At 45.7% G+C, this 25441-nt stretch overlaps 1 protein-coding gene across 1 annotated transcript in view; it reads right to left on the minus strand.

Annotated features, from left to right (window-relative positions):
• Window positions 1-7887: 7887 nt before the first annotated feature.
• si:dkey-112e17.1 (uncharacterized) overlaps window positions 7888-25441 on the minus strand; it is a 79032-nt gene continuing 61478 nt past the window's right edge. The window contains exons 6-7 of the mRNA XM_059943823.1: window positions 16189-16425; window positions 7888-9769 (exon numbers count right to left, since the gene is read on the minus strand). Coding sequence (XP_059799806.1) covers window positions 9209-9769; window positions 16189-16425 — 798 coding nt within the window. The 3' untranslated portion in view covers window positions 7888-9208. The remainder of the gene's footprint in view (window positions 9770-16188; window positions 16426-25441) is intronic.

Consider the following 25441-nt stretch of genomic DNA (forward strand, 5'->3'; position numbering starts at 1 on the left):
TATGCCTCTCAATACTCAGTGGTTGGTGCATTCTGGAGTTTGGAGTTCAGTGCCATTCTGTAACGAGTCTCTGTATGTGTTCCCGTGGAACTACCTTTTATTCCTCAGGTATTTAAACAGTTCCCTTTTAATAATATCAGATCTGCTTTCAAATCCAAAGTAGGTGGGGTACAAGCTGAGGAAGATTGCTCTGGATGATCTATATCAGGATGGATCCAATAAAAGCCAACTGCAGATCACCATTTCTGAGTTTTCCCCACGTGCTCTGGTTTCCTCCCACAGTCCAAAGACACACCAGCTAGGTTAATCGGTCATTGTATGTTGTCCCGTGATTAGGCGAGGGTTGCTGGGGCAGCATGGCTCGAGGGGCCAAGAGGACATACTCTGCATCACTAAAATAAAAATAAAGAATCTGTGGGAAGGAAGGTATTGTCAAATCCCTGCATCAGTCCTGAGGAGAAAGGCGGAAAAGTCTCAGCACCATTCATCTGTACATCTAATTTCCACCTGAAATGCCCAACTTTCCCCCTTCTCGACCTCCCGAGTTTCAGCTGTGAAACTTGTTACTCCAGGTTCCAGCAACTGCTGCTTGTGTGCTCACATATTTTTTTTAAAAATTCTGTTATGCAGCAGCCTATTCCAGGTCACATTTGCTTCACAACCACCTCAGAACAGGAGTGTAAACAAGGGAACACTTAGGAAGATAGAGGGAAGCTCAGAAAAGACTCACAGAATAGATTGCTGGAATGAAAGGTTTGTCCCATGATGACCCAGGACAGACCCTCTTCCCATTCTTACCATCAGGGAGGAGGTACAGGAGCCTGAAGACACACACTCAGTGATTCAGGAACAGCTTCTTCCCCACGTCCATCAGGGAGGAGGTACAGGAGCCTGAAGACACACACTCAGTGATTCAGGAACAGCTTCTTCCCCTCTGCCATCAGGGAGGAGGTACAGGAGCCTGAAGACACACACTCAGTGATTCAGGAACAGCTTCTTCCCCACGTCCATCAGGGAGGAGGTACAGGAGCCTGAAGCCACACACTCAACGATTCAGGAACAGCTTCTTCCCCTCCGCCATCAGGGAGGAGGTACAGGAGCCTGAAGTCACACACTCAACGATTCAGGAACAGCTCCTTCCCCTCTGCCATCAGGGAGGAGGTACAGGAGCCTGAAGACACACACTCAGTGATTCAGGAACAGCTTCTTCCCCTCCGCCATCTGATTGCTGAATGGACATTGAACTCACGAACACTACCTCACTACTTTTCCCCTTTATTTGTTCTGTTTGTGCAATATTTATTTGTTTTTAAAATATATTTCTTATTGTAATTTATAGGCTTCTTTTATAATGTATTGCACTGTTGCCACAAAACAAAATTCACTCCCTGTGCCAGTGATGTGAAACCTGATAATAAACCAAATTTCATGGGTTCTCTTGAGCACAGAATGAAAAGTAACTTTATGGTAAGATTGGGCGGGGGGGGGGGGGGGGCGTGGTGATAGGATAGATGACAAAGATAGAATAGAAACATAAAAAACCTACAGCACAACACAGGCCCTTCGGCCCACAAAGCTGTGCCGAATATGTCCTTGCCATAGAAATAACCTAGAGTTACCCATAGCCCTCTATTTTTCTAAGCTCCATGTACCTATCTGGGAGTCTCTTAAAATACCCTGTCGTATCCGCCTCTACCACTGTCGCCGGCAGCCCATTCCATGCACTCAACACTCTCTGGGTAAAACACTTACCCCTGACATCTCCTCTGTACCTATTTCTGAGCACCTTAAACCTGTGCCTTCTTGTGCTTGTCATTTCAGCCCTGGGAAAAAGCCTCTGACTATACCCATGATCAATGCCTCTCATCATCTTGTACACCTCTATCAGGTCACCTCTCATCTTCTGTTGCTCCAAGGAGAAAAGGCCGAGTTCACTCAACTTATTCTCATAAGGCATGCTCCCCAATCCAGGCAACATCCTTGTAAATCTCCTCTGCACCCTTTCTATAGTTTCCACATCCTTCTTGTAGTGAGGCGACCAGAACTGAGCACAGAGCTCCAGGTGGAGTCTGACCAGGGTCCTATATACCTGCAACATTACCTCTCGGCTCCTAAACTCATCTTACAATTGGTGAATGCTCCATATGCCTTTTTAACCACAGAGTCAACCTGCGTAGCAACTTTGATTGTCCTATGAACTCAGATCCCAAGATCCCTCTGATCCTCCACACTGCCAAGAGTCTTACCATTAATATTATATCCTGCCATCATATTTGACCGACCAAAATGAACCACTTCACACTTACCTGGGTTGAACTCCATCTGCCACTTCTCAGCCCAGTTTTGCATCCTATCAATGTCTCGCTGTAACCTCTGACACCCCTCCACACTATCCACAACACCCCCAACCTTTGTGTTACTAACCCATCCCTCCACTTCCGTATCCAGGTCATTTATAAAAATCACAAAGAGATGGGGTCCCAGAACAGATCCCTGAGGCACATCCATGCAGGATATGACCCGTCTACAACCACTCTTTGCCCTCTGTGGGCAAGACAATTCTGGATCCACAAAGCAATGTCTCCTTGGATCCCATGCCTCTTTACTTTCTCAATAAGCCTTGCATGGGGTACCTTATCAAATGCCTTGCTGAAATCCATATACACGACATCTACTGCTCTTCCTTCATCAATGTGTTTAGTCACATCCTCAGAAAGTTCAATCAAGGTCGTAAGGCATGACCTGCCTTTGACAAAGCCATGCTGACTATTACAAATCATATTATGCCTCTCCAAATGTTCATAAACCCTGCCTCTCAGGATCTTTTCCATCATCTTACTAAAGTAAGACTCACTAGTCTATAGTTTCCTGGGCTATCTCTACTCCCTTTCTTAAATAATGGAATAACATCCGCAACCCTCCAATCCTCCGGAATGTCACCCGTCCCCATTGATGATGCACAGCAATCTCCTCCCTCTCCTCCCACAGTAGCCTAGGGTACATCTCGTTCAGTCTCAGTGACTTATCCAAATGCTCCAGCACTTCCTCTTCCTTAATATCTACATGTTCAAGCTTTTCAGTCCCCTGTAAGTCATCCCTATAATCGCCAAGATCCTTTTCCGCAGTGAATACTGATGCAAAGTACTCATTAAGTACCTCTGCTATATTCCCTGGTTCCATACGCACTTTTCCACTGTCACACTTGATTGGTCCTATTCTCTCACATCTTATCCTCTTGCTCTTCACATACTTGTACAATACCTTGGGGTTTTCCTTACTCCTGTCTGCCAAGACCTTCTCATGGCCCCTCCTGTCTCTCCTAATTTCATTCTTAAGCTCCTTCCTGCTCGCCTTATAATCATCTAGATCTCTATTATTACCTAGTTTTTTGAACCTTTTGTAAGCTCTTTTTTTCTTCTTGACTAGATTTACAACAGCCTTTGTACACCATGGTTCCTGTATCCTACCATCCTTTCTTTGTCTCATTGGAATGTACCTATGCAGAACTCCTTGCAAGTATCCCCTGAATATTTGCTAAATTTCTTCTGTACGTTTCCCTGAGAACATCTGTTCCCAATTTATTCTTCCAATTTCCTGCCTGAAAGCCTCATATTTCCCCTTACTCCAATTAAACACTTTCCTAACTAGTCTATTCCTATCCCTCTCCAGTGCTATGTAAAGGAGATAGAATTGTGATCATTATCTCCAAAATGCTCTCCCACTGAGAGATCTGACACCTGACCAGGTTCATTTCCCAATACCAGATCAAGTACAGCCTCTCCTCTTGTAGGCTTATCTACGTATTGCATCAAGAAACCTGCTTGAACTCACCTATCAAACCCCTCACTCCAGGGACTTGCCAATCAATAGTTGGGAAATTAACATCTCCCACCACACCAACCCTATTATTATTACTCCTTTCCAAAATCTGTCTATCTGCTCTTTGATGTCCCTGTTAGCATTAGGTGGTCTATATTAAAAAAAACACCCAATAAAGTTATTGACCCCTTCCTGGTCCTAAACTTCCACCCACAGAGACTCCGTGGACAATCCCTCCATGTCTTCCTCCTTTTCTGAAGCCGTGACACTATCTCTGATTAATCTGGAGCAGGGGTTCCCAATCTTTTTTTATGCCATGGACCCCTACCATAAATGAGGGTTTCAAGGACCCCAGGTTATTAACAGCTGATTTTTAAAAATTTATTCATTGAGACAGAGTGTAGAATAGGCCCTTCTGGCCTTTTGAGCCACACCACCTTGCAATATGATTTAACCCCAGTCTAACCATGAGACAATTTACAATAACTGATTAACCTACCGTGTAAGGGGGGAACCGGAACTCCCAGAGGAAACCCACGTGGTTATGCGGAGAATGCAGACTCTTTACAGGCAGAGGTGAGAATTAACCCTGGATTACCCGTACTGCAAAGTGTTGTATTAACCACTACACTACCGTGCCACCTACAACAGCCATGTTCCAGGCTTCAAGTCACATTGGCTTTATAACCTCAGATCTGGAGGAAAGAGGTATAGTTGCATTTCACGTCTTCTCTGTGGGTTATTAATCTTCCATCACCTATCCAAGACAGCTGTGAGGTGGAATTACTGAATTCCCATTCCCATTCCGATATGTCTATCCATGGTCTCCTCTGCCTTCGAGATGAATCCACACACACGTTGGAGGAACAACACCTGATATTCTGTCTGGGTAGCCTCCAACCTGATGGCATCAACAGTGATTTCTCTAACTTTTGTTAATGCCCCCCTCCCCTTCTTACCCCATCCCTTATTTATTTTATTTCCTCTTTTTTTGTTCTTTTTCTCTCTCTGCCCCTCTCATAATCACTCCTTGCCTGTTCTCCATCTCCCTCTGGTGCTCCCCTACCCCTTTCTTCCTCCCTAGGCCTCCCATCCCATGATCCAGCTCTGTTTCCCTTTTTCCAATCAACTTTCCAGCTCTTAGCTTCACCCCACCCTTTCCTGTCTTCTCCTATCATTTTGAATCTCCCCCTCCCCCTCCTACTTTCAAATCTCTTACTATCCTTCCTTTCAGTTAGTCCTGACGAAGGGTCTCGGCCCAAAATGTCACCAGTGCTTCTCCCTGTAGATGCTGCCTGGCCTGCTGCGTTCCACCAGCATTGTGTGTGTTGAGTGGTGGCTGTGGGTTTGATTGCAACGTTCAAGAGGAGTTGGATATGTACATGGCTGGGAGGGGTATGGAGAATTGTGGTCCGGGTGCAGGGGAATGGGACTAGGCAGAGTAACTAGGCAACATGGACTAGATGTTTCTGTGCTGTAGTGCTCAATGACTCTACATTTGAAGGTTTTTATATTGAAGCCTCATCTGTTTTCTGACTCAATTTGCCCTCAACAGGATTTTAGTGAGACTGAGGTGAACTAGAATAGAACTCCATTACTGCATCTGTGAACAAGAGCGAGTGAAGAGACGAAAAGGTGAACGATACAGAATTACTTCACTCCACGGGAATTTAATGAGGAGCAGGCGGAGTCTGTAGGCTAACAGCATGTCAGCCAATGGCCTCCCCCTTGTGCCAAGGTGAGGCCACCCTCAGGGTGGAGGAGCAACACCTTATATTCCATCTAGGGTAGCATGCAAACTGATGGCATAAATACCGATTTCTCCTTCCGGTGAAACAAATTCCCTCTCCTATTCCCCGCTCTAGCCTCATACCTCTTCTCACCTGCTTATCACTTCCCCCTGGGTCCCCGCCTCCTCCCCTTTCTCCCATGGTCCACTCTCCACTCCTATCAGATTTCTCCCTCTCCAGCCCTTTACCTTTCCTACCCAGCCTCCTTCCCCCCCCCCCCCCCCCCGCTTGTGTACTCTGGCATCTTCCCCATTCCTTTCCAGTCTTGAAGAAGGGTCTTGGCCCAAAACTTTGACTGGTTATTCATTTCCATAGATGCTGCCTGAACCTGCCACGTTCCTCCAGCATTTGTATGTAGCACGCCTGGTCCCGTTTTTAGAATAAATTGACAATTCATGGTTCCTTAAGGTTGTTACTGCTGGGAGTGGTAATGGAGACAAGCTCTCACTACCTATTAAATGGGGTGCATCTCAAATAGCCTCTGGCAACCTAGTCCAGGTCCTTGTCTTCACATGCAACTTGGAAATGAAGCTCAGCTGATCGGTTTCTACTGACAGGAGAAGGGGCAAAGGTGGGTTACTGGCCCCTTCAAACCAGTTGGCTTTGGGCAGATGGGGCTCATCCGCCGTGGTTGGCAGCTCCTCAAGGAGTCAGAAAGCTCTGTTCTCCAACCTCTGTTGCCCCATTCATGGGGAAGTAAACCCAGAGAGGAACATCTAGACCTGGAGTCCCTAAGGCAGTCCAACAGGGACTGGCAACTCCTGCATTGCTGTTGGGATCTCAGGACTGCACAGTGATTACACATTGCTTTACAGTACTGGCATCCCAGGTTCAATTGCTGCTGCTGTCTGCAAGGAGTTTGTGACCCCAAGGGTTTCCTCTGGGTGCACTGATTTCCTCCCACAGGTCAATAGGTTAATTTATCATTGTAAACTGTCCTGTGATTAGGCTAGAATTAAATCAGGGGTTGCCAGGTGGCACAAAAGATGGTAAGGGTTTATTCCACACTGTAACTCAATGCGTAAAAATGAACCGTATCGGTCTCTGTTGTTCATTGGCTCATGGAGGGGGAGCCTGCGACACGGGCGAAAGGTCACTCTCCCTACCACACTGCCCTGGCTTGTGTATCACGTATATAGCTGGGACGTAACATCCCTGCTCAACTCCGATCAACAGGACAATTCACATAGCAGGTAAAGCACCATGACCCGACAGTTAACTACTGGGCAACAGTTTTTAAATCCTGCTTCCAAGACGCTGGTTGAGTCCAGTCATCGTGACCTGACGGTTCTCAGTGAGTTTAAACTGCTGCAACTAAAAAATATAAACGCAAGAACAGACCCGTTGTGCCAGTCAAGGTACGACTCCCACCGCAGGCAATTGTCTGTAAGGAACTTGTACATTCTCCCCGTGACCACGCGAGTTTCCATCCTCGTCCCAAAGACAAGGTTAGTGAGACGTGGGCACACTTACAGCTACCCCAACACGTACCCCGTGACGACGTTAGATCCTCTGGGTGCTCACCTCTCCTCCCACAGTCCAAAGACATACTGGTCATTGTAAATTGTCCCGTGATTAGGTTAGGATTAAATGGGGGTGGGGGGGGGGAGATGCTGCACAGTGCAGCAGGGCCTGTTTCATGCTGTATCTCAATAAATGAATAAAAAACCATGCTGACTTGATACAAGCAACACATTCCCCGTATTTTTCGATGTACATGTGACAAAAAGCTCATCTTCAACTGTGTGTAGAACCAGATCATCATATGAAGAGCATTTAATAGCTCTGTACTGACTGGAGTTCAGAAGGGTGAAGGGTGACCTCATTGAAACCTATTGAATGTTGAAAAGCCTCAATAATGGATGTGGCGAGGATGTTTCCTATAGTGGGGGGAGTCTTGGACCAGAGGGCACAGCCTCAGAATAGAGGGATGTTCATTTAGAACACAGATGAGGTGGAATTTCTTTAGCCAGAGTGGTGAATTTGTGGAATTTGTTGCCACAGGAGGCTGTGGAGGCCAAGACACTGTGTGTAGCTAAGGCAGAGGGTGATAGATTCTTGATTAGTCAGGGCATGGAAGGTTACAGGGAGAAGGTAGAAGACTGGGGTTGAGAGGGAAATGGATCAGCCATGATGAAATGGCAGGGCAGAATCGATGGGTCAAATGGCCTAATTCTGCTCCGGTGTCTTGTGGTCTTGTTCGTGTAGTCAATCTGATTATTTCACACTTCAGCCATTTACAAAAGTTTTCACACCATTTTAATTCATTCATGGGAAAAGGAAGAAAGCATTAAAATAGTTAAAGACCTGTAATGAAATTTCAGTGGGAATACATCATTGCAGCGTTTTTCACCTTCACAGTTTCATCTGGTCCAGTAAACACCGGATGACACAGCAGTGTGTGCCAACACAGGACATCGATGTTTCACAATGCAGCACTTTTCAGAGCCTTCCTCAGTCAGTAACCTTTGTCAAGAAACACATGAAGCATCAATTTGCCTCCTGGCCACCATTTTATTGGTCCCCAACTGTTTCAAAACTGTAATTGATTATAGTGGATTTTAACCCATTTGACTTGCACCTTTCTCCTCACTTTCAAGAGGACTAGAATATAAAAGCAAGGATGTAATGTTGAGACTTTATAAAGCACCAGTGAGGCCTCACTTGGTGTATTGAGAACAGTTTTTGGGCCCCTTATCTAAGAAAGGACAGGCTGAATTTGGAAAGGGTTCAAAGAAAGTTCACAAATAATGATTCTGAGGTTGAAAGGCTTATCCTATGAGGAGCGTTTGATGGCTCTGGGCCTGTACTCACTGGAATTTAGAAGAATGAGGGGTGATCTCACTGAAACCAATCACCTGTTGAAAGGCCTCGACAGAGTAGATGTGGAGAGGATGGTGGGGGAGGGGTCTCAGATCAGAGGACAGCCTCAAAATAGAGGGACAAAGTTTTAGAAAAGAGATGAGGAGGAATTTCTTTAGCCAGAGAATGGTAAGACATTGGGTATATTTGATAGATTCTTGGATTGGCCAGGGCATGAAGGGATATGGGTGAAGGGATCAGCCATGATGAAATGGTGGAGCAGACTTGACTGGACAAATGGCCTAATTCTGCTCCTATATCTTGTAGTCTCATTGTGTTTAGTGAAAGAGCTACTTGGTGTGTTTCTGTTTAAATGAACCAATATTAGTGAATTTAACACGATCAATTACTAATAGAATTTATACATTTTAGCTTAAGCCACAGTATTAACAATAGTATTGCTTTTCAAGAGGACTCTGAAGTCATTAAGTGAAGATTTTGTCTCTTTAGTTGTGAGGCACTTAATCCTTGGGACGTGTTGCTTTTTGTTCTGATGAGCTTCAAAACAGCCTTGTAACACAACCAGCTAATTGGCCACCAATAAAAGCTGGAGCCCCCTCCCCACAGCACCACTGCCTCAGGAAAACGAATCCTTTTGTCAGCAGCAAGGTAATGCCACTTGCCCACGAGGTCAGTGCAATATCGGTGTGGTGGGGTTTGCAGCGACTGTGCAGGGATGACACTCTGCCTCACTGGAACGATGCACGACGTTGGGGCAGTTAACCCACTGCGTTGATTTAAGATGCCCCGGGGACAGCGTGGGTCAGCCTCTGGCCCTCCGAAGCCGCATCGCTTCTGTTCGGCTTCAGTTCCTCGAAAGGGCCAATGTTGCCAGATTGGCTGACTGCGTCCAGAGCCCGGACCAGAGGCTCGCGATCTTCACTCGCCTCCGAAATGACGAAAGCCGGTTTGATCAGGTTTACCCGCTCAGATTCAGGTGCATGGTGCCTGCTTTTGGCCCCATCAATCTGGAAGCCCCTAGAGAGGTCGTTCGACTTGGCGCTCTCCTGCGGGGGCCTGGGGCCCACGCCGCGCGGGACCACCTGCCTTGCCCCACTGGAGTCGTGTCGAGCGGCACCCAGCCGGGTGCCAAAGCAGGGACTTCCAAACCAGGTCCGCCGTAAATTGGTGGCCGAGGTGAGCTTGCGCTGGGTCTGGGCGGAGCGGGTGAGAGGGTATGAAGCAGCACCTGCCGACGAATCTGTACACAGTTGTTCCCAGTCTGCCTCTAACTGCACGTCGGACATAACCTTCCGACGTCTCTCAGTGGCCTGGTCACTCGGTAAGTTGCCTGGGGTCTGTACATATAAAAAAAGATGAAGTGAAATAGCTGGGAGAGAGCTTTAGTACAACATTGACCCTTTTTATTAGTTCACAGCTGAATCATCCTAACGACATTGAGGTTTAATTCTCAGACAACACACTCAGAACCTCACCTGTCTCTGAGGACCCGACCCACAGTCAACGCAGCAATGAAGGTGGCAAGACAGTGGCTATATTTCATTGGGAGGGGGGTGTGTGTGGGGTGTGTGCACGTGTGCGCCTGTGTGTGTGTGTGTGTGTGTGTGTGTGTGTGTGTGTGTGTGTGTGTGTGTGTGTGTGTGTGTGTGTGTGTGCGCATCTGTGTGTGTGTGTGTGTGTGTGTGTGTGTGTGTGTGTGTGCATCTGTGTGTGTGTGTGTGTGTGTGTGTGTGTGTGTGTGTGTGTGTGTGTGTGTGTGTGTGTGTGTGTGTGTGTGTGTGTGCGCGTCTGTGTGTGTGCGCGTCTGTCTGTGTGCGTCTGTACACATATATAGCTCGGGACCCCAAGACTTTTGCCCCCTACTTCCATCATTTTATGTTTTGCACTCTACTGTTGCCGCCAAAAAAAAAAAATCATGACATGCGGGTGGTGATAAACCTGATTCTGACGTGAGTCTCTATTGTGGACTGAGAGTGGGAAGTGGGCAGGGAGAGGGGAATCATGGTTGGGAAAAAGGGAAGGGAGCAGGAAGCACCACAGAGACATTCTGTAATGATCAATAAACCAACTGTTTGAAGTCAAATGACCTTGCCTGGTGTCTCAGGGCTGGGTGTGCCTGCACCCCCTCATCACCCACCCACTCCCAACCCCTGGCATTCCTTCTCTGTGTTGCTAAAGATTACGGGGAGAAGGCAGGAAATAGCATTGAAAGGTGGAAAATAAATCAGCCGTGATGAAATGGCGGAGCAGACCCAATGGGGCCCAAAGGCCTAATTTTCCTCCTACATCTTAAGGCTTTATAAATTTGGCTTTGAAGCTACGTGGAAGTTATAAGTTTTTCACAACCTGTCTGCTGCTGTAGTCTTCCCAGGAGTCTGTGTCCCATTCTTGACAAGTGGTTGTAATTCAAGAGAAACTCTGTGAATGATCCATCCCTTTTCTCTTCATTCTCCTTCTCTGCAGGAGCCACCCAATCCAATCTTTAAAAGTCGATGTGATTTTGCTACACTTAATACTCCTCAACCATCAGACTCCAGAACCTGCTGAGACCCTCCGGCAAGCTGAGCGTGTTCTGTTCTCAGTATTGTTATTTTGTTCCGTCTGGTACACTCCAACCTGATGGCATGAACAAAAATTCCATCCCCTCCTCTATTCCCCATTCTGACCTTACACCTCTATAAAAAATGTAAGTAATACCTGTCCATTACTTTCCCCCGGATACACTCCTCCTTCCCTTTCTCCCATGGTCCACACTCCTCTCCAGCCCTTGCCCTTTCCCACCTATCACCTTCAACTAGCCACTTTCCCTTCCCTCCACCATTTTATTCAGGCATCTTCCCTCTCGGTCCTGGTGTCGGCCTGAAACATCGACTGTTTACTCACTTCCATAGACGCTACCTGACCTGCTGAGTTCCTCCAGTGTGTTGCTTCAGATTTCCAGCATCTGCAGATTTTCTTGCGTTTATTATTTTATACTGTAATGTATTTTTATTTGCATAATTTGCCTTTTGCACATTGGCTGTTTGTCAGTCTTTTATATTTAAGCCTTAGGAGCAGAATTAGACCATTCGGCCCATCGAGTCTGCTCTGCCATTCCATCATGGTTGATTTATTACCCTCTCAACCCCATTCTCCTGTCTTCTCCCTGTAACCCTTCAGGCCCTGACTAATCAAGAACCTGTCAACCTCTGCCTTAAATACACCAAATGACTTGGCCTCCACAGCCGCCTGTGGTAACAAATTCCACAGGTTCACCACTCTCTGGCTAAAGAAATTCCTCACCTCTGTTCTAAATGGACGTCCCTCTATTCTGAGGATGTGCCCTCTGGTCCTAGACTTCCCCATCATAGGAAACATCCTCTTCAAATCCACTCTATTGACGCCTTTTAACATTTGATAGGTTTCAATGAGATTACCCCTTACACTTCTGAATTCCAGTGTGTACAGGCCCGGAACCATCAAATGCTCCTCATACGATAACCCCTTCATTCCATGAACCATCTTCGTGAGCCCCCTCTGAACCCTCTGCATTGTGCTGTGTCATACGACATGGACGATCATGGTCCCATGACCAAAATTGTTCTTGGCAAATTTTTCTACAGCAGAGGTTTGCTATCGTCTTCTCCTAGACTGTCTTTGCAAGACAGTTGACCCCAACCTCTATCAACACACTTCAGAGATTGTCTGCCTGGCATCACTGGTCTCGTAACCAGGACTTGTGATAGAGGAACAGAATTAAGGCATTCGTCCATCAAGACTGCTCTGCCATTTCATCATGGCTGATCCATTTCCCACTCAGCCCCAATCTCCTGCCTTCTCCCTGTATCCCTTCATGCCCTGACTAATCAAGAACCTATCAAACTCTGCCTTAAATATACCCCCAGTCACCTGTGGCAACTGATTCCACAGATTCATCGCTCTCTGGCTAAAGAAATTTCTCATCTTCCTTCTAAATGGACATTCCTCTATTCTGAGGCTGTGCCCTCTGGTCCTATATGCACCAGCTCCTCATAAATACAAGTTTCTCAGATAAGGGGCCCAAAACCGTTCACAATATTCCAAGTGAGGCCTCAACTTTATGTATAGTTTTCATAAATGTAATCTTCATTTTGCTGTAAATGTCTGTAAGAAAATGAAACTCAAGGTAGTATAATGAGACATATAAAATAGAATAAGATGCAGGAGCAGAATCAGGCCATTTGGCCCATTGAGTCTACTCTGACATTCCATCATGGCTGATCCATTTTCCCTCTTAGCCCAATCTACCTGCCTCCCAAATCCCTTCATGCCCTGACTAATCAAATTTATTGCCATTTAACTGTACACATGTATATAACATATATACAGTGCCCATAAGATTTATTTACCCCCCCACCCCCTGCCTTGGTAGTTTTCATATTTTATTGTTTTACAACATTGAACGACAGTGGATTTATTTTGTTTCTTTTTTTGACACTGATCAACAGGAAAGTTTCTTTCGTGTCGAAGTGAAAACAAATGTCCACAAGTTGGTCTAAATTTATTACAATTATTAAACACAAAAGAATTGATTGCCTAAGTATTCACCCCCTTCAAGTCAGTATTTAGTTGATGCACCTTTGGCAGCAATTACAGCCTTGAGTCTGTGTGGATAGGTCTCTATCAGCTTTGCACATTTAGACACTGCAATTTTTCCCCATTCTTCTTTACAAAACTGCTCAAGCTCTGTCAGATTGCATGGGGATCATGAGTGAACAGCCCTTTTAAGTCCAGCCACAAATTCTCAATTGGATTGAGGTCTGAACTCTGACTTAGCCACTCCAGGACATTAACTTTGTTGTTTTTAATCCATTCCTGTGTAGCTTTGGCTTTATGCTTGGGGTCATTGTCTTGCTGGAAAACAAATCTCCCAAATGTCAGTTCCCTTGCAGACTGCATCAGATTTTCCTCTGGGATTTCCCTGCATTTTGCTGCATTCATTTTACCCTCTACCTTCACAAGCCTTCCAGGGCCTGCTGCAGTGAAGCATCCCCAAAGCATGATGCGGTCACCACCGTGCTATAGGATAGAGATGGTGTGTTTTTGACACCAAACATAGCATTTAGTCTGAAGGCCAAAAAGCTCAATTTTGGTTTCATCAGACCTTAGAACCTTCTTCCAGTTGACTTCAGAGTCTTCCACATGCCTTCTGGCAAACTCTAGCCAAGAGTTCATGCCAGTTCTTTTGCCGCCAACAGTGGCTTTCTCTTTGCCACTCTCCCATAAAGCTGCGACTGGTGAAGCACCCGGGCAATCTTATCTTAAATATATTTACTGAAGTAACCTCCACTGCTTCACTGGGCAACTTCCTGTTTTGTGGAGTTTCTTGGAGTGCTCTTTTGTCTCCATCATGTAGTTTTTGCCGGGATACTGACTCACCAGCAGTCGGACCTTCCAGATCCAGGTGTATCAATTGAAACATCTTGACTGCACACGGCGATCTCCATTCAATTATGTGACTTCTCAAACCAATTAGCTGCACCGGTGATGATTTGGTGTGTCCTATTAAGGGGGATGAATATTTATGCAATCAACTATTTTGTGTTTTATATTTGTAATTAATTTAGGTCACTTTGTAGAGATCTGTTTTCACTTTGACGCAGTAGAGCCTTTTTCTGTTGATCAGTGTCAAAAATAGCCAGATTAAATCCACTGTGATTCAATATCATAAAACAATAAAACATGAAAGCTTCTGAGGGGGTGAATACTTTTTAAGGGCATTGTAACCATATAATGTATATAGACATGAGCTAATGTTTCTTCAAACCAGGGTGTAAGGTTGTACACATAACACACATAGCACACAATAACTTAGAAAAGTAAGGATAATCGAGAATCTATCAACCTCTGTCATATGACACAGCCACTTGTGGCAATGAACCCCACAGATTCAGCACTCTCTGGCTAAAGAAATTCCTCTTTATTTCCATTCTAAAAGTATGCCCGTTTATTCTGAGATTGTGTCCTCTGGTCTTAGACTCCCCACCACCCCCCCTCCACCACAGGAAACATCCTCTCCACATCCACTCTATCGAGGCCTTTCAACATTTGATCAAAGAATTTGGGGGGGGGGGGGGGGGTGACCTCACTGAAATCTCAATTCCAGTGAGTACAGGCCGAGCACAGAGCCACCAAACGCTCTTTATATGACGAGCCTTTCAACCCCAGAAAAGTTTTCATGAACCCTCTCCAATGTCAGCACATTCTTTCTTAAATAAGGGGCCCAAGACTGCTCACAATACTCCAAGTGAGGCCTCACCAGTGCTTCATAAAGCTTCAACATTACATCCTTGCTTTTATATTCTAATCCTCTCAAAATGAATGCTAACATCGCATCTTCTTTCCTCACCACAGACTCAACCTGCAAATTAACTTTAGGGAATCCTGCACGAGGACTCCCATGTCCCTTTGCCCCACAGGTATTTGAATTTTCTTTCTACTTAGAAAATAGTCTACCTTTTTATTTCCTCTACCAAAGTGCATGACCAGACACTTTCCAGCACTGCTTTGACATTCTCCTAATCTAAGTCCTTCTGTAGCCTCTACTTCCTCAAAACTACCTGCTCCTCCACCTATCTTCATATCATCCACAAACTTGGCTACAAAGCCATCAAAGAAGTGGTTCCAACACAGATCCCAGAGGTACATTCACTTTGACTGTGACTTCCTACCTCTACAAGTGCTTTCCAAAAGGAAGGAACATGCCTGTGCATTTTCTCAAAGTGAGATCATTTGCACTGTTCTCCCTCCACTGAATGTAACTGCAAATACCCTCAACTATAGACAGCAGGTGCAGGAGTGGGCCATTCAGCCCCTCGAACCAGCACCGCCATTCACTGTGATCATGACTGATCATCCACAATCAGTACCCCATTCCTGCCCCCTCCCCATATCCCCCGACTCTGCTATCTTTAAGAGCTCTATCTAACTCTTTCTTGAAAGCATCCGGAGAGTTGGCCTCTACTGCTTTCTGAGGCACAGCATTCCACAGATCCACAACTCTCTGGGTGAAAAAGTGTTTCCTCAACTCCATTCTAAATGGCCTACCCCTTATTCTTAAACTGTGGCCTCTGGCTCTGGACTCCCCCAACATCAGGAACATGTTTCCTGCCTCTAGTGCGTCCAATCCCTTAATAATCTTTTGTGTTTCAATCAGATCCCCTCTCATCCTTCTAAATTCCAGTGTATACAAACCCAGTTGCTCCAATCTTTCAACATGTGACAGTCCTGCCATCCCGGGAATTAACCTTGTGAATCTACGCTGCACTCCCTCAATAGCAAGAATGTCCTTCCTAAGATTTGGAGCCAAAACTGCACACAATACTCCAGGTGTGGTCTCACCAGGGCCCTGTACAACTACAGAAGGACCTCATTGCTCCTATACTCAACTCCCCTTGTTATGAAGGCCAACATGCCATTAGCTTTCTTCACTGCCTGCTGTATCTGCATGCTTACTTTCAGTGACTGATGAACAAGGACACCTAGATCTCATTGTACTTCCCCTTTTCCTAACTTGACACCATTCAGATAGTAATCTGCCTTCCTGTTCTTGCCAAAGTGGATAACCTCACATTTATCCACATTAAACTGCATCTGCCATGCATCTGCCCACTCACCCAACCTGTCCAAGTCACCCTGCATTCTCATAACATCCTCCTCATATTTCACACTGCCACCCTGTGTGAAAACAACCAATTTCTCCAGTACTCTTAAACCCCTCTTGGCTTGATATACTCACACACTTCTCCACCAGCTTAGTAAGTGGTCCTGTTGAAGTCCAGCCATACCAATCTCTTGGCAGTGGCCTCTCAGCATCCTTGGGGTTGTGTGTGTAGCATGTTTGCTGCCTGGAAGGAGAATCCTCTCTGTCATCCCCTGCTCGATCCACCACTGGATTTCCCTGTTCAGAAGGGGGGAGGTCTGGCAGCAGCCAGTCACAGACAGTGGGTGAACTCGACGGGCTCCTCTTGGAAACCTAGGAATGACAGAGTTGGTCAAAGGCCAGGTAAAGTCCTCAAGTGTGTAGACAGAGATAGTGGGGCCCACTGGATCAACAGTCAGTTGGCTGGAGGAACTTAGCAGATCAGTAGGACAAACGGAATTGTCAATATTTGAGGCCAATACTCTAATCTTCAGAACACCCACAGATGCTGTCGGACCTGCTGAGTTCTTCCCTCAGGTTGCTTATTGCTCCAGATTCCAGCATCTGCAGAATCAGGCCATTCAGCCCATCAAGCCCTGCTCTGCCATTTCATCGTGACTGAGTTATTATCCTTCTCAACCCCTTTCACACCCGTTAATCAAGAACATATCAACCTCTGCTTTAAATATACCCAGTGAAATGGCCTCCACAGTCATCCATGGCAATGAATTCACAGATTCAATTTCCTCTGGTTCCTGAAATTCCTCCTTACCTCCATTGAGAAAGGATGTCCCTCTAGTCTGAGGCCGTGCCTTTTGGTCGAGACTACCCCACCATAGGAAACATCCTCTCCACTTCCACTCTATCTAGGCTTTTCAATATTCGATAGGTTTCAATGAGACCCCTTCCCCCATTTCTTCTGCACTCCAGTCTCTTGCGCGTCGCTGATATTTTAGGGGGAAGGTGGAAAAATACAGGTTGAGTGTCCCTTATCCGAAATGCTTGGGGCTGGAAGGGTTTCAGATTTTTTAATATCTAACAAGGTAGCTTTGGTCACCATCATTTCCAACGCTGGATTTAAGTGCTACTGATAAGCAGTCTTGGTCTTAAATTTGATCATCACACATAAAGTCCTGTGCAAAAGTCTTAAGCACATGTATGTATATAGATAGGGTACCACAATCTTCTGTACAGTACTGTATTTATCAATGCGGAGCGAGTTTGTATTTCTGGCGGGAGCAAACGATGCAGGAAGAGGTAAAGAGCTGGAGAAGAAAGAATCTGATAGGAGAGGAGAGTGAAGGAGGAGAGGCTTCTTCCTTCATCCCCACCCACCTGGCTTCACTTTCCCCTCGCCCACCTTATTTGGGCATCTTCTACCTTCCTTTCCAGTCCGTGGACTGTTCATTCATTTCCACAGATACTGCCTGTCCTGCTGAGCTCCTCCGGGGGGGGGGGGGGGGGGGGGGTGTGTGTGTGTGTGTGTGTGTGTGTGTGTTGCCCTGGATTTCCGCCATCTGTAGAATGCTTCTCTATTATCTGGACAGAGCTGACAGTGGAACTATTTTGTTCATCCCACCAGTGGTAACCAAAGTTCCTCACTGTCTGTATCACTGTTCAACGGCCCTGGGCTGGGAATGGTGCCACACAAATGCCAGCTGGCCTTTCCAGCAGACCCCGGTCCTGCTGACCACAATGCTACAGCACCTCCCTAAAGATAAGAGGTCTTCCTCCCATAAAAAGCTCAAGGTAAACTAGCCAAGAATACAAAGGAGGAGAGTAAAAGCTTCTTTAGGAATGTGAATAGCAAAAAAAAATAGCTAAGACCAAAATTGGGCCATTGAAGACAAACGGGTGAATTTATTATGGGGAACAAGGAAATGGCAGACGAGTTGAACAGGTACTTTGGATCTGTCTTTGGATAGCAGTAGAAGGATCAGTCCAAGTCAGCATGGATTTATGAAGGGAAAATCATGCTTGACTAATCTTCTGGAGTTTTTTGAGGATGTAACTATGAAAACGGACAAGGGAGAGCCAGTGGATGTAGTGTATGTACCTGGACGTCCAGAAAGCTTTTGATAAAGTCCCACATAGGAGATTAGTGGGCAAAATTAGGGCACATGGTATTGGGGGCAGAGTACTGACATGGATTGAAAATTGGCTGGCTGACAGGAAACAGAGTAGCGATTAACGGGTCCCTTTCGGAAAGGCAGACTGTGACCAGTGGGGTACCGCAAGGTTCGGTGCTGGGACCGCAGCTGTTTACAATATACATTAATGATTTAGATGAAGGGATTAAAAGTAACATTAGCAAATTTGCTGATGACACAAAGCTGGGTGGCAGTGTGAAATGTCAGGAGGATGTTATGAGAATGCAGGGTGACTTGGACAGGTTGGGTGAGTGGGCAAATGTATGGCAGATGCAGTTTAATGTGGATATATGTGAGGTTATCCACTTTGGTGGCAAGAACAGGAAGGCAGATTACTATCTAAATGAAGTCAAGTTAGGAAAAGGGGAAGTACAAGATCTAGGTGTTCTTGTACATCAGTCAATGAAAGCAAACATGCAGGTACAGCAGGCAGTGAAGAAAGCTAATGGCATGCTGGCTTTTATACCAAGAAGAGTTGAGTATAGGAGTAAAGAGGTCCTTCTGCAGCTGTACAGGGGCCTGGTGAGACCCCACCTGGAGTATTGTGTGAAGTTTTGGTCTCCAAATTTGAGGAAGGACATTCTTGCTATTGAGGGAGTGCAGCGTAGGTTCACAAGATTAATTCCCGGAATGGCGGGACTGTCATATGTTGAAAGATTGGAGCGACTGGGCTTGTATACACAATTTAGAAGGATGAGAGGGGATCTTATTGAAACATTTAAGATTATTAAGGGATTGGACACGCTGGAGGCAGGAAGCATGTTCCTGCTGATGTGTGAGTCCAGAACTAGAGGCCACAGTTTAAGAATAAGGGGTAGGCCATTTACGAACAGAGATGCGGAAAAACTTTTTCACCCAGAGAGTGGAATGCTCTGCCCCAAAAGGCAGTGGAGGCCAAGACTCTGGATGCATTCAAGAGAGTTACATAGAACTCTTATAGATAACGGAGTCAAGGGATATGGGGAGAGGGCAGGAACGGGGTACTGATTGTGTATGATCAGCCATGATCACATTGAATGGCGGTGCTGGCTCAAGGGGCCGAAAGGCTTACTCCTGTACCTACTGTCTATTGTCTAAGTGAATAGATGGTATCTTTCAGTCATTTTGAACTCCATTCAAATTCTCAAATTTCTGCTGACTATAACACAGAGCAGAAGTAGCCCATTGAGCCTGTACTACTATTCCACCATGGCTGATTTATTCTCTCTCTCAACTCCATTCTCCTGTATTCTCCCCATAACCTCTGCCATCAGTAACTAATCAAGAACCCTATCAAAATATACCCAAAGAACTGGCCTCCATAGCTGTCAGTGGCAATGGGTTCCACAGATTCACCTCCTTCTGACCAAAGAAATTCCCCTCATCTCTGTTATAATGGGATATCCTTGTATTCTAGGCTGTGCCCTCTAGATAAGACTAGATGCACTAGCTGTGGCTTACCATGACTTAATGGGACACTTATATGTAAAAATCCTTTAGAACAAATTCCCAGGAGAGATGTTTTAAAGCTCAGATCTCAAGAGTTCTGGGGTGGTTTGGAATCTCATTTTGGTGTGATGTGGCATTCTGACAGCTTGTTTCCAGGCTGAAGTCACTGGAAGAATTTTCCCTTAGGAAAGATCCAAGTGACTCACAAGAGGAGTTAACTGTCCTGAGCTGGGCCGAGATGTTCACAAATGCTTGGCAGCTTAGGGAATGGGATATCCCTGAGAGTAATTTTATAAAACACAATGCACTGCAATAGTAACATAATAGGGCTAGTAAAATTGTTCAGAAGTGACTGCCATCCACCACAGCCCCATCAAGCACTATGGTCTTCTAATAGTGAGGTAATGTCAGGAGAAATTTGAGAATTTCAATGGAGTTAAAACTGACTGAAAAATACCATCTGTTCACTTCAGCTTTTTTAAGGGAGGGAAACCTCCTCTCCTTAGGGCAGTATGGTAGTGTAATGGTTAGCACAACACTTTACAGTACCAGTGACCCGGGTTCAATTCCCATCACACGGTAGTGTAATGGTTAGCACAACACTTTACAGTACCAGTGACCCGGGTTCAATTCCCATCACACGGTAGTGTAGTGGTTAGCACAACGGTTTACAGTACCAGTGACCCGGGTTCAATTCCCATCACACGGTAGTGTAATGGTTAGCACAACACTTTACAGTACCAGTGACCCGGGTTCAATTCCCATCACACGGTAGTGTAGTGGTTAGCACAACGGTTTGCAGTACCAGTGACCCGGGTTCAATTCCCATCACACAGTAGTGTAGTGGTTAGCACAACACTTTACAGTACCAGCGACCCGGGTTTGATTCCCATCACACGGTAGTGCAGTGGTTAGCACAAAGTTTTACAGTACCAGTGACCCGGGTTCAATTCCCATCACACGGTAGTGTAGTGGTTAGCACAATGGTTTACAGTACCAGTGACCCCGGTTCAATTCCCATCACACGGTAGTGTAGTGGTTAGCACAACGGTTTACAGTACCAGTGACCCTGGTTCAATTCCCATCACACGGTAGTGTAGTGGTTAGCACAACACTTTACAGTACCAGTGACCCGGGTTCAATTCCCATCACACGGTAGTGTAGTGGTTAGCACAATGTTTACAGTACCGGTGACCCGAGTTCAATTCCCATCACACAGTAGTGTAGTGGTTAGCACAACGCTTTACAGTACCAGTGACCCGGGTTCAATTCCCATCACACAGTGCTGTAGTGGTTAGCACAGCACTTTACAGTACCAGTGACCCGGGTTCAATTCCCATCACACAGTAGTGTAGTGGTTAGCACAACACTTTACAGTACCAGTGACCCGGGTTCAATTCCCATCACACAGTGGTGTAGTGGTTAGCACAATGTTTACAGTACCGGTGACCCGAGTTCAATTCCCATCACACAGTGGTGTAGTGGTTAGCACAATGTTTACAGTACCGGTGACCCGAGTTCAATTCCCATCACACAGTGGTGTAGTGGTTAGCACAATGTTTACAGTACCAGTGACCCGGGTTCAATTCCCATCACATGGTAGTGTAGTGGTTAGTACAACACTTTACAGTACCAGTGACCCGGGTTCAATTCCCATCACATGGTAGTGTAGTGGTTAGTACAACACTTTACAGTACCAGTGACCCGGGTTCAATTCCCATCGCACAGTAGTGTAGTGGTTAGCACAACACTTTACAGTACCAGTGACCCGGGTTCAATTCCCATCACACGGTAGTGTAGTGGTTAGCACAACACTTTACAGTACCAGTGACCCGGGTTCAATTCCCATCACACAGTAGTGTAGTGGTTAGCACAATGGTTTACAGTACCAGCGACCCGGGTTCGATTCCCATCACACAGTCGTGAAGTGGTTAGCACAACACTTTACAGTACCAGTGACCCGGGTTCAATTCCCATCACACGGTAGTGTAGTGGTTAGCACAACACTTTACAGTACCAGTGACCCGGGTTCAATTCCCATCACACGGTAGTGTAGTGGTTAGCACAACGTTTTACAGTACCAGTGACCCGGGTTCAATTCCCATCACACAGTAGTGTAGTGGTTAGCACAACGATTTACAGTACCAGTGACCCGGGTTCAATTCCCATCACACGGTAGTGTAGTGGTTAGCTCAACGCTTTACAGTAAATACACAAACATTAAATAATTACATTTAATAAGCAGTGCAAAAAATAGAAATAAAAAAGTAGCGAGGCAGTGTTCAATGTGCATTGAGAGATCAGACTGAGGGAAAGAAGCTGGGCCAGAAGGGTCTGGTCCACACTGCATCGACAAAAACAACAAGATCTTTCTTGCAGCCTTCTCGATCAAGATCAGTGAGGTCCAACATAAGCAAGGCTTTGGAGTAAAGGAGGATGGGAGATGACTTGACAGAGGTAGAGCCAGCACCTTACTCCCCAGGCGGAAATGGCTAATAGGAGGGGACATAACTTTAAGGTTAACGGAGCAAAGTACAGTCAGTGATTTTTTTAAAAATTAACACAGAGTGCTGGGTGTGTAGATCATCAGAATCAGATTTACAGTGTGACGGGAAATTTGTTAACTTAAGAGCAGCAGTTCAATGCAATGCCCGATATAGAAGGAAAAAAACAAAATAAAATAATAATAAATTACAGTATACACGTATAGAATAGATTTAAAAACATGCAAAAAACAGAAATACTATATATTAGAAAGTGAGGTAGTGTCCAACGATTCAATGTCCATTTAGGAATCAGATGGCAGAGGGGAAGAAGCTCTTCCTGAATCGCTGAGTGTGTGCCTTTAGGCTTCTGTACCTCCATCCTGATGGTAACAGTGAGAAAAGGGCATGTCCTGGGTGCTGGAAGCCCTTAATAATGGACGCTGCCTTAATGAGAAATTGCTCCTTGAAGGCATCCTGGGTACTTTGTAGGCTGGTACCCAAGATGGAGCTGACGAAATCTACAACCCTCTGCAGTTCTGTGCAGTAGCCCCTCCACACCAGACAGTGATGCAGCCTGTCAGAAAGTTTTCCATGGTACATATATAGAAGTTTTTGAGTGTATTTGTTGACATGCTAAATCCCTTCAAATTCCTAATGAAGTTTAGTCGCTGTCTTGCCTTCTTTATAACTGCATCGATATGTTGTGACCAGGTTAGTTCATCAGAGATTTCGACACCCAGGAACTTGAAACTACTCACTCTCTCCACTCCTGATCCCTCTATGAGGATTGGTACGTGTTCCTTCGTCTTACCCTTCCTGAAGTCCACAATCAGCTCTTTCATCGTACTGACGTTAAGTGGCAGGTTGCTACTACACCACCACTTCACCAGTGCTTCCCAGGGTGGTGACAGAGGCCCTATTAGGAAATTCAAGAGACACTTTGGCACATGGATAATAGAAAAATTAAGAGCTAAGTGAAATACGAGCGACACACACAAAATGCTGTGGAACACAGCAGGCCGGGCAGCATCTATAGGGAGAAGTACTGCCAACGTTTCAGGCCAAGACCCTTTGTCAGGACTAACTGAAAGAAAAGATATTAAGAGATTTGAAAGTAGGAGGGGGAGGGGGAGATCCAAAATGATAGAAGACCAGAGGGGGTGGGGTGAAGCTGAGAGCTGGAAAGGTAATTGGCGAAAGTGATACAGAGCTGGAGAAGGGAAAGGATCATGGGACAGGAGGCCTCAGGAGAAAGAAAGGGGGAGGGGAGCACCAGAGGGAGATGGAGAACAGGCAAGGAGTGATTGAGAGGGAGAGAGAGAGAGAAAAAAAAAGGGGGGAATAATAAATAAGGGATGGGGTAAGAAGGGGAGGAGGGGCATTAATGGAAGTTAGAAAAATCAATGTTCATGCCATCAGGTTGGAGGTTACCCAGACAGAATATAAGGTGTTGTTCCTCCAACCTGAGTGTGGCTTCATCTTGACAGTAGAGGAGGCCATGGACAGACATATCAGAATGGGAATGGGACATGGAATTAAAATGTGTGGCCACTGGGAGATCCTGCTTTCTCTGGCAGACAGAGCATAGGTGTTCAGTGAAATGGTCTCCCAGTCTGCGTCGGGTCTCACCAATACATAGAAGGCCACAGAGTGAGAGGAAAGGTTTGATATGAATGTAGTTTAAAAGGCCAGCACAACATTGTGGGCCAAAGGGCCTGTACTGTATGTTTCCATATCATAGACTCTCTTTCCTTTATATTGCATTTTTAAAATCTATTTTTATAACTTGGCCGTAAGCCACCTTTTCAAACTCAGACCATAGAACATCTGACTACATTGGATGGTGACACTTGTTAATCAGTTTGGGGTACATTTCTACCTCCAAGGCACATACAGGTAGCTAGACTTTGCACAGGATTGTATATTTGGTCCTTTATGTTGTTGATCTTGCTGTTGTGCACCATTTGTTACACAGCTCTTGATTAAATCAGAAAACTGATAGTTGAGCTTTGTTTTCCCACCAAAGAATAAGATAATCCCTGCAAAGACGGCAGCTTATTCGTCTAGACAAACATTACAAACCAAAACAGGAATTTTATGCTGTGCCAAGTTCACAATCTCCCCACACTCTAATGCACAGCTTGAACTGATATCAAGGCAAGAGACACCAAGCCGGTCTTTGACCACAATGAATATTTCCCAGAATTTCTAGTTTAAATACAGCTTTGTCTTTAGAAAGGCACTTCAATAACACTGGACAACAAAGATTTTACTTCTTAAATACTTTTGAGTGCATCTTATGGATCTTGGGTGTCAAATTGTTGTTGTGATGCGCCTCGTGTGGTAGTGTAGTGGGTAGTGCTCGTCACTCTCACTTTCAGCCTCCACCGCTGGCTAGCAGTCTTGTGAAAAGGAGAGCTGAATGTGTAAGCTTCTCCCTGCCAGTTCATAGCCTCTCCAACAGCGTTATGTAGCGCCTCCTCGCCGGCGACACACTCCTTTCGGACTCTGGTTGAACTGCAGAGGACAAGGAGGTGTGGCCCTTGCAAACGCAGCTTGCAGGCCCGTCGACGTGTGGACATGCCCTGGTGCTGGTGAACCAGATCCCCAGATATGGGTAAACAGCCGCACTGCCTGTGGACAGCCTCGGAGAGATGAAGGCTCCAGGAGTAAACCCAGACAGAAAATCCGGAGTGAAGCCCCTAAAGCAGCCGGACGTCATTGAGCATCCTTCTGGCAGTTCCTGCAGCCAAGCTGGTGCCAAACATAACCTTTCCTTTGGACTACACTGGAGAGGCCGAGAGGGAGATCTTAACGACTGGACCTTCCACCCAGACTCGTGATGATGAGTCTGTCCTTCGTGACAGACAGATACTAACGAATGGATTTTGGTCTGCTGATCATGAAAATTGCCATGAAATTTCCCTATCGCCCATCAGTTTTTTAAAAATTCACCTATATTTAACGTCATAATTCAAGTCAGAATAACTGATGCCAAGATTAAGGAAGGCATTTTTGTTAGTCACAAATCAAACAGGTTTTCAATGACAGGCAATTCGAAGAACTTCTGGTTGGACTGGGGAAGGGAAAAAAAATCACATGGACAGCATTCAAGGATGTTGTTGAAAATTTTCTAGGCATCTACAGAGCGTCAGACTACATACAGCCGGTTGACAAAATACTTCAAGCATACAAAACCATGAAGTGTAACATGTCACTAAAGATTCATTTTCCGCATTCCCATTTCTCTGCAACCTTTGACGCTGTCAGTGACGAGCATGGTGA

This window comes from Hypanus sabinus, chromosome 18 (genome assembly GCF_030144855.1).
Source record: "Hypanus sabinus isolate sHypSab1 chromosome 18, sHypSab1.hap1, whole genome shotgun sequence".
Lineage (NCBI taxonomy): Eukaryota > Metazoa > Chordata > Chondrichthyes > Myliobatiformes > Dasyatidae > Hypanus > Hypanus sabinus.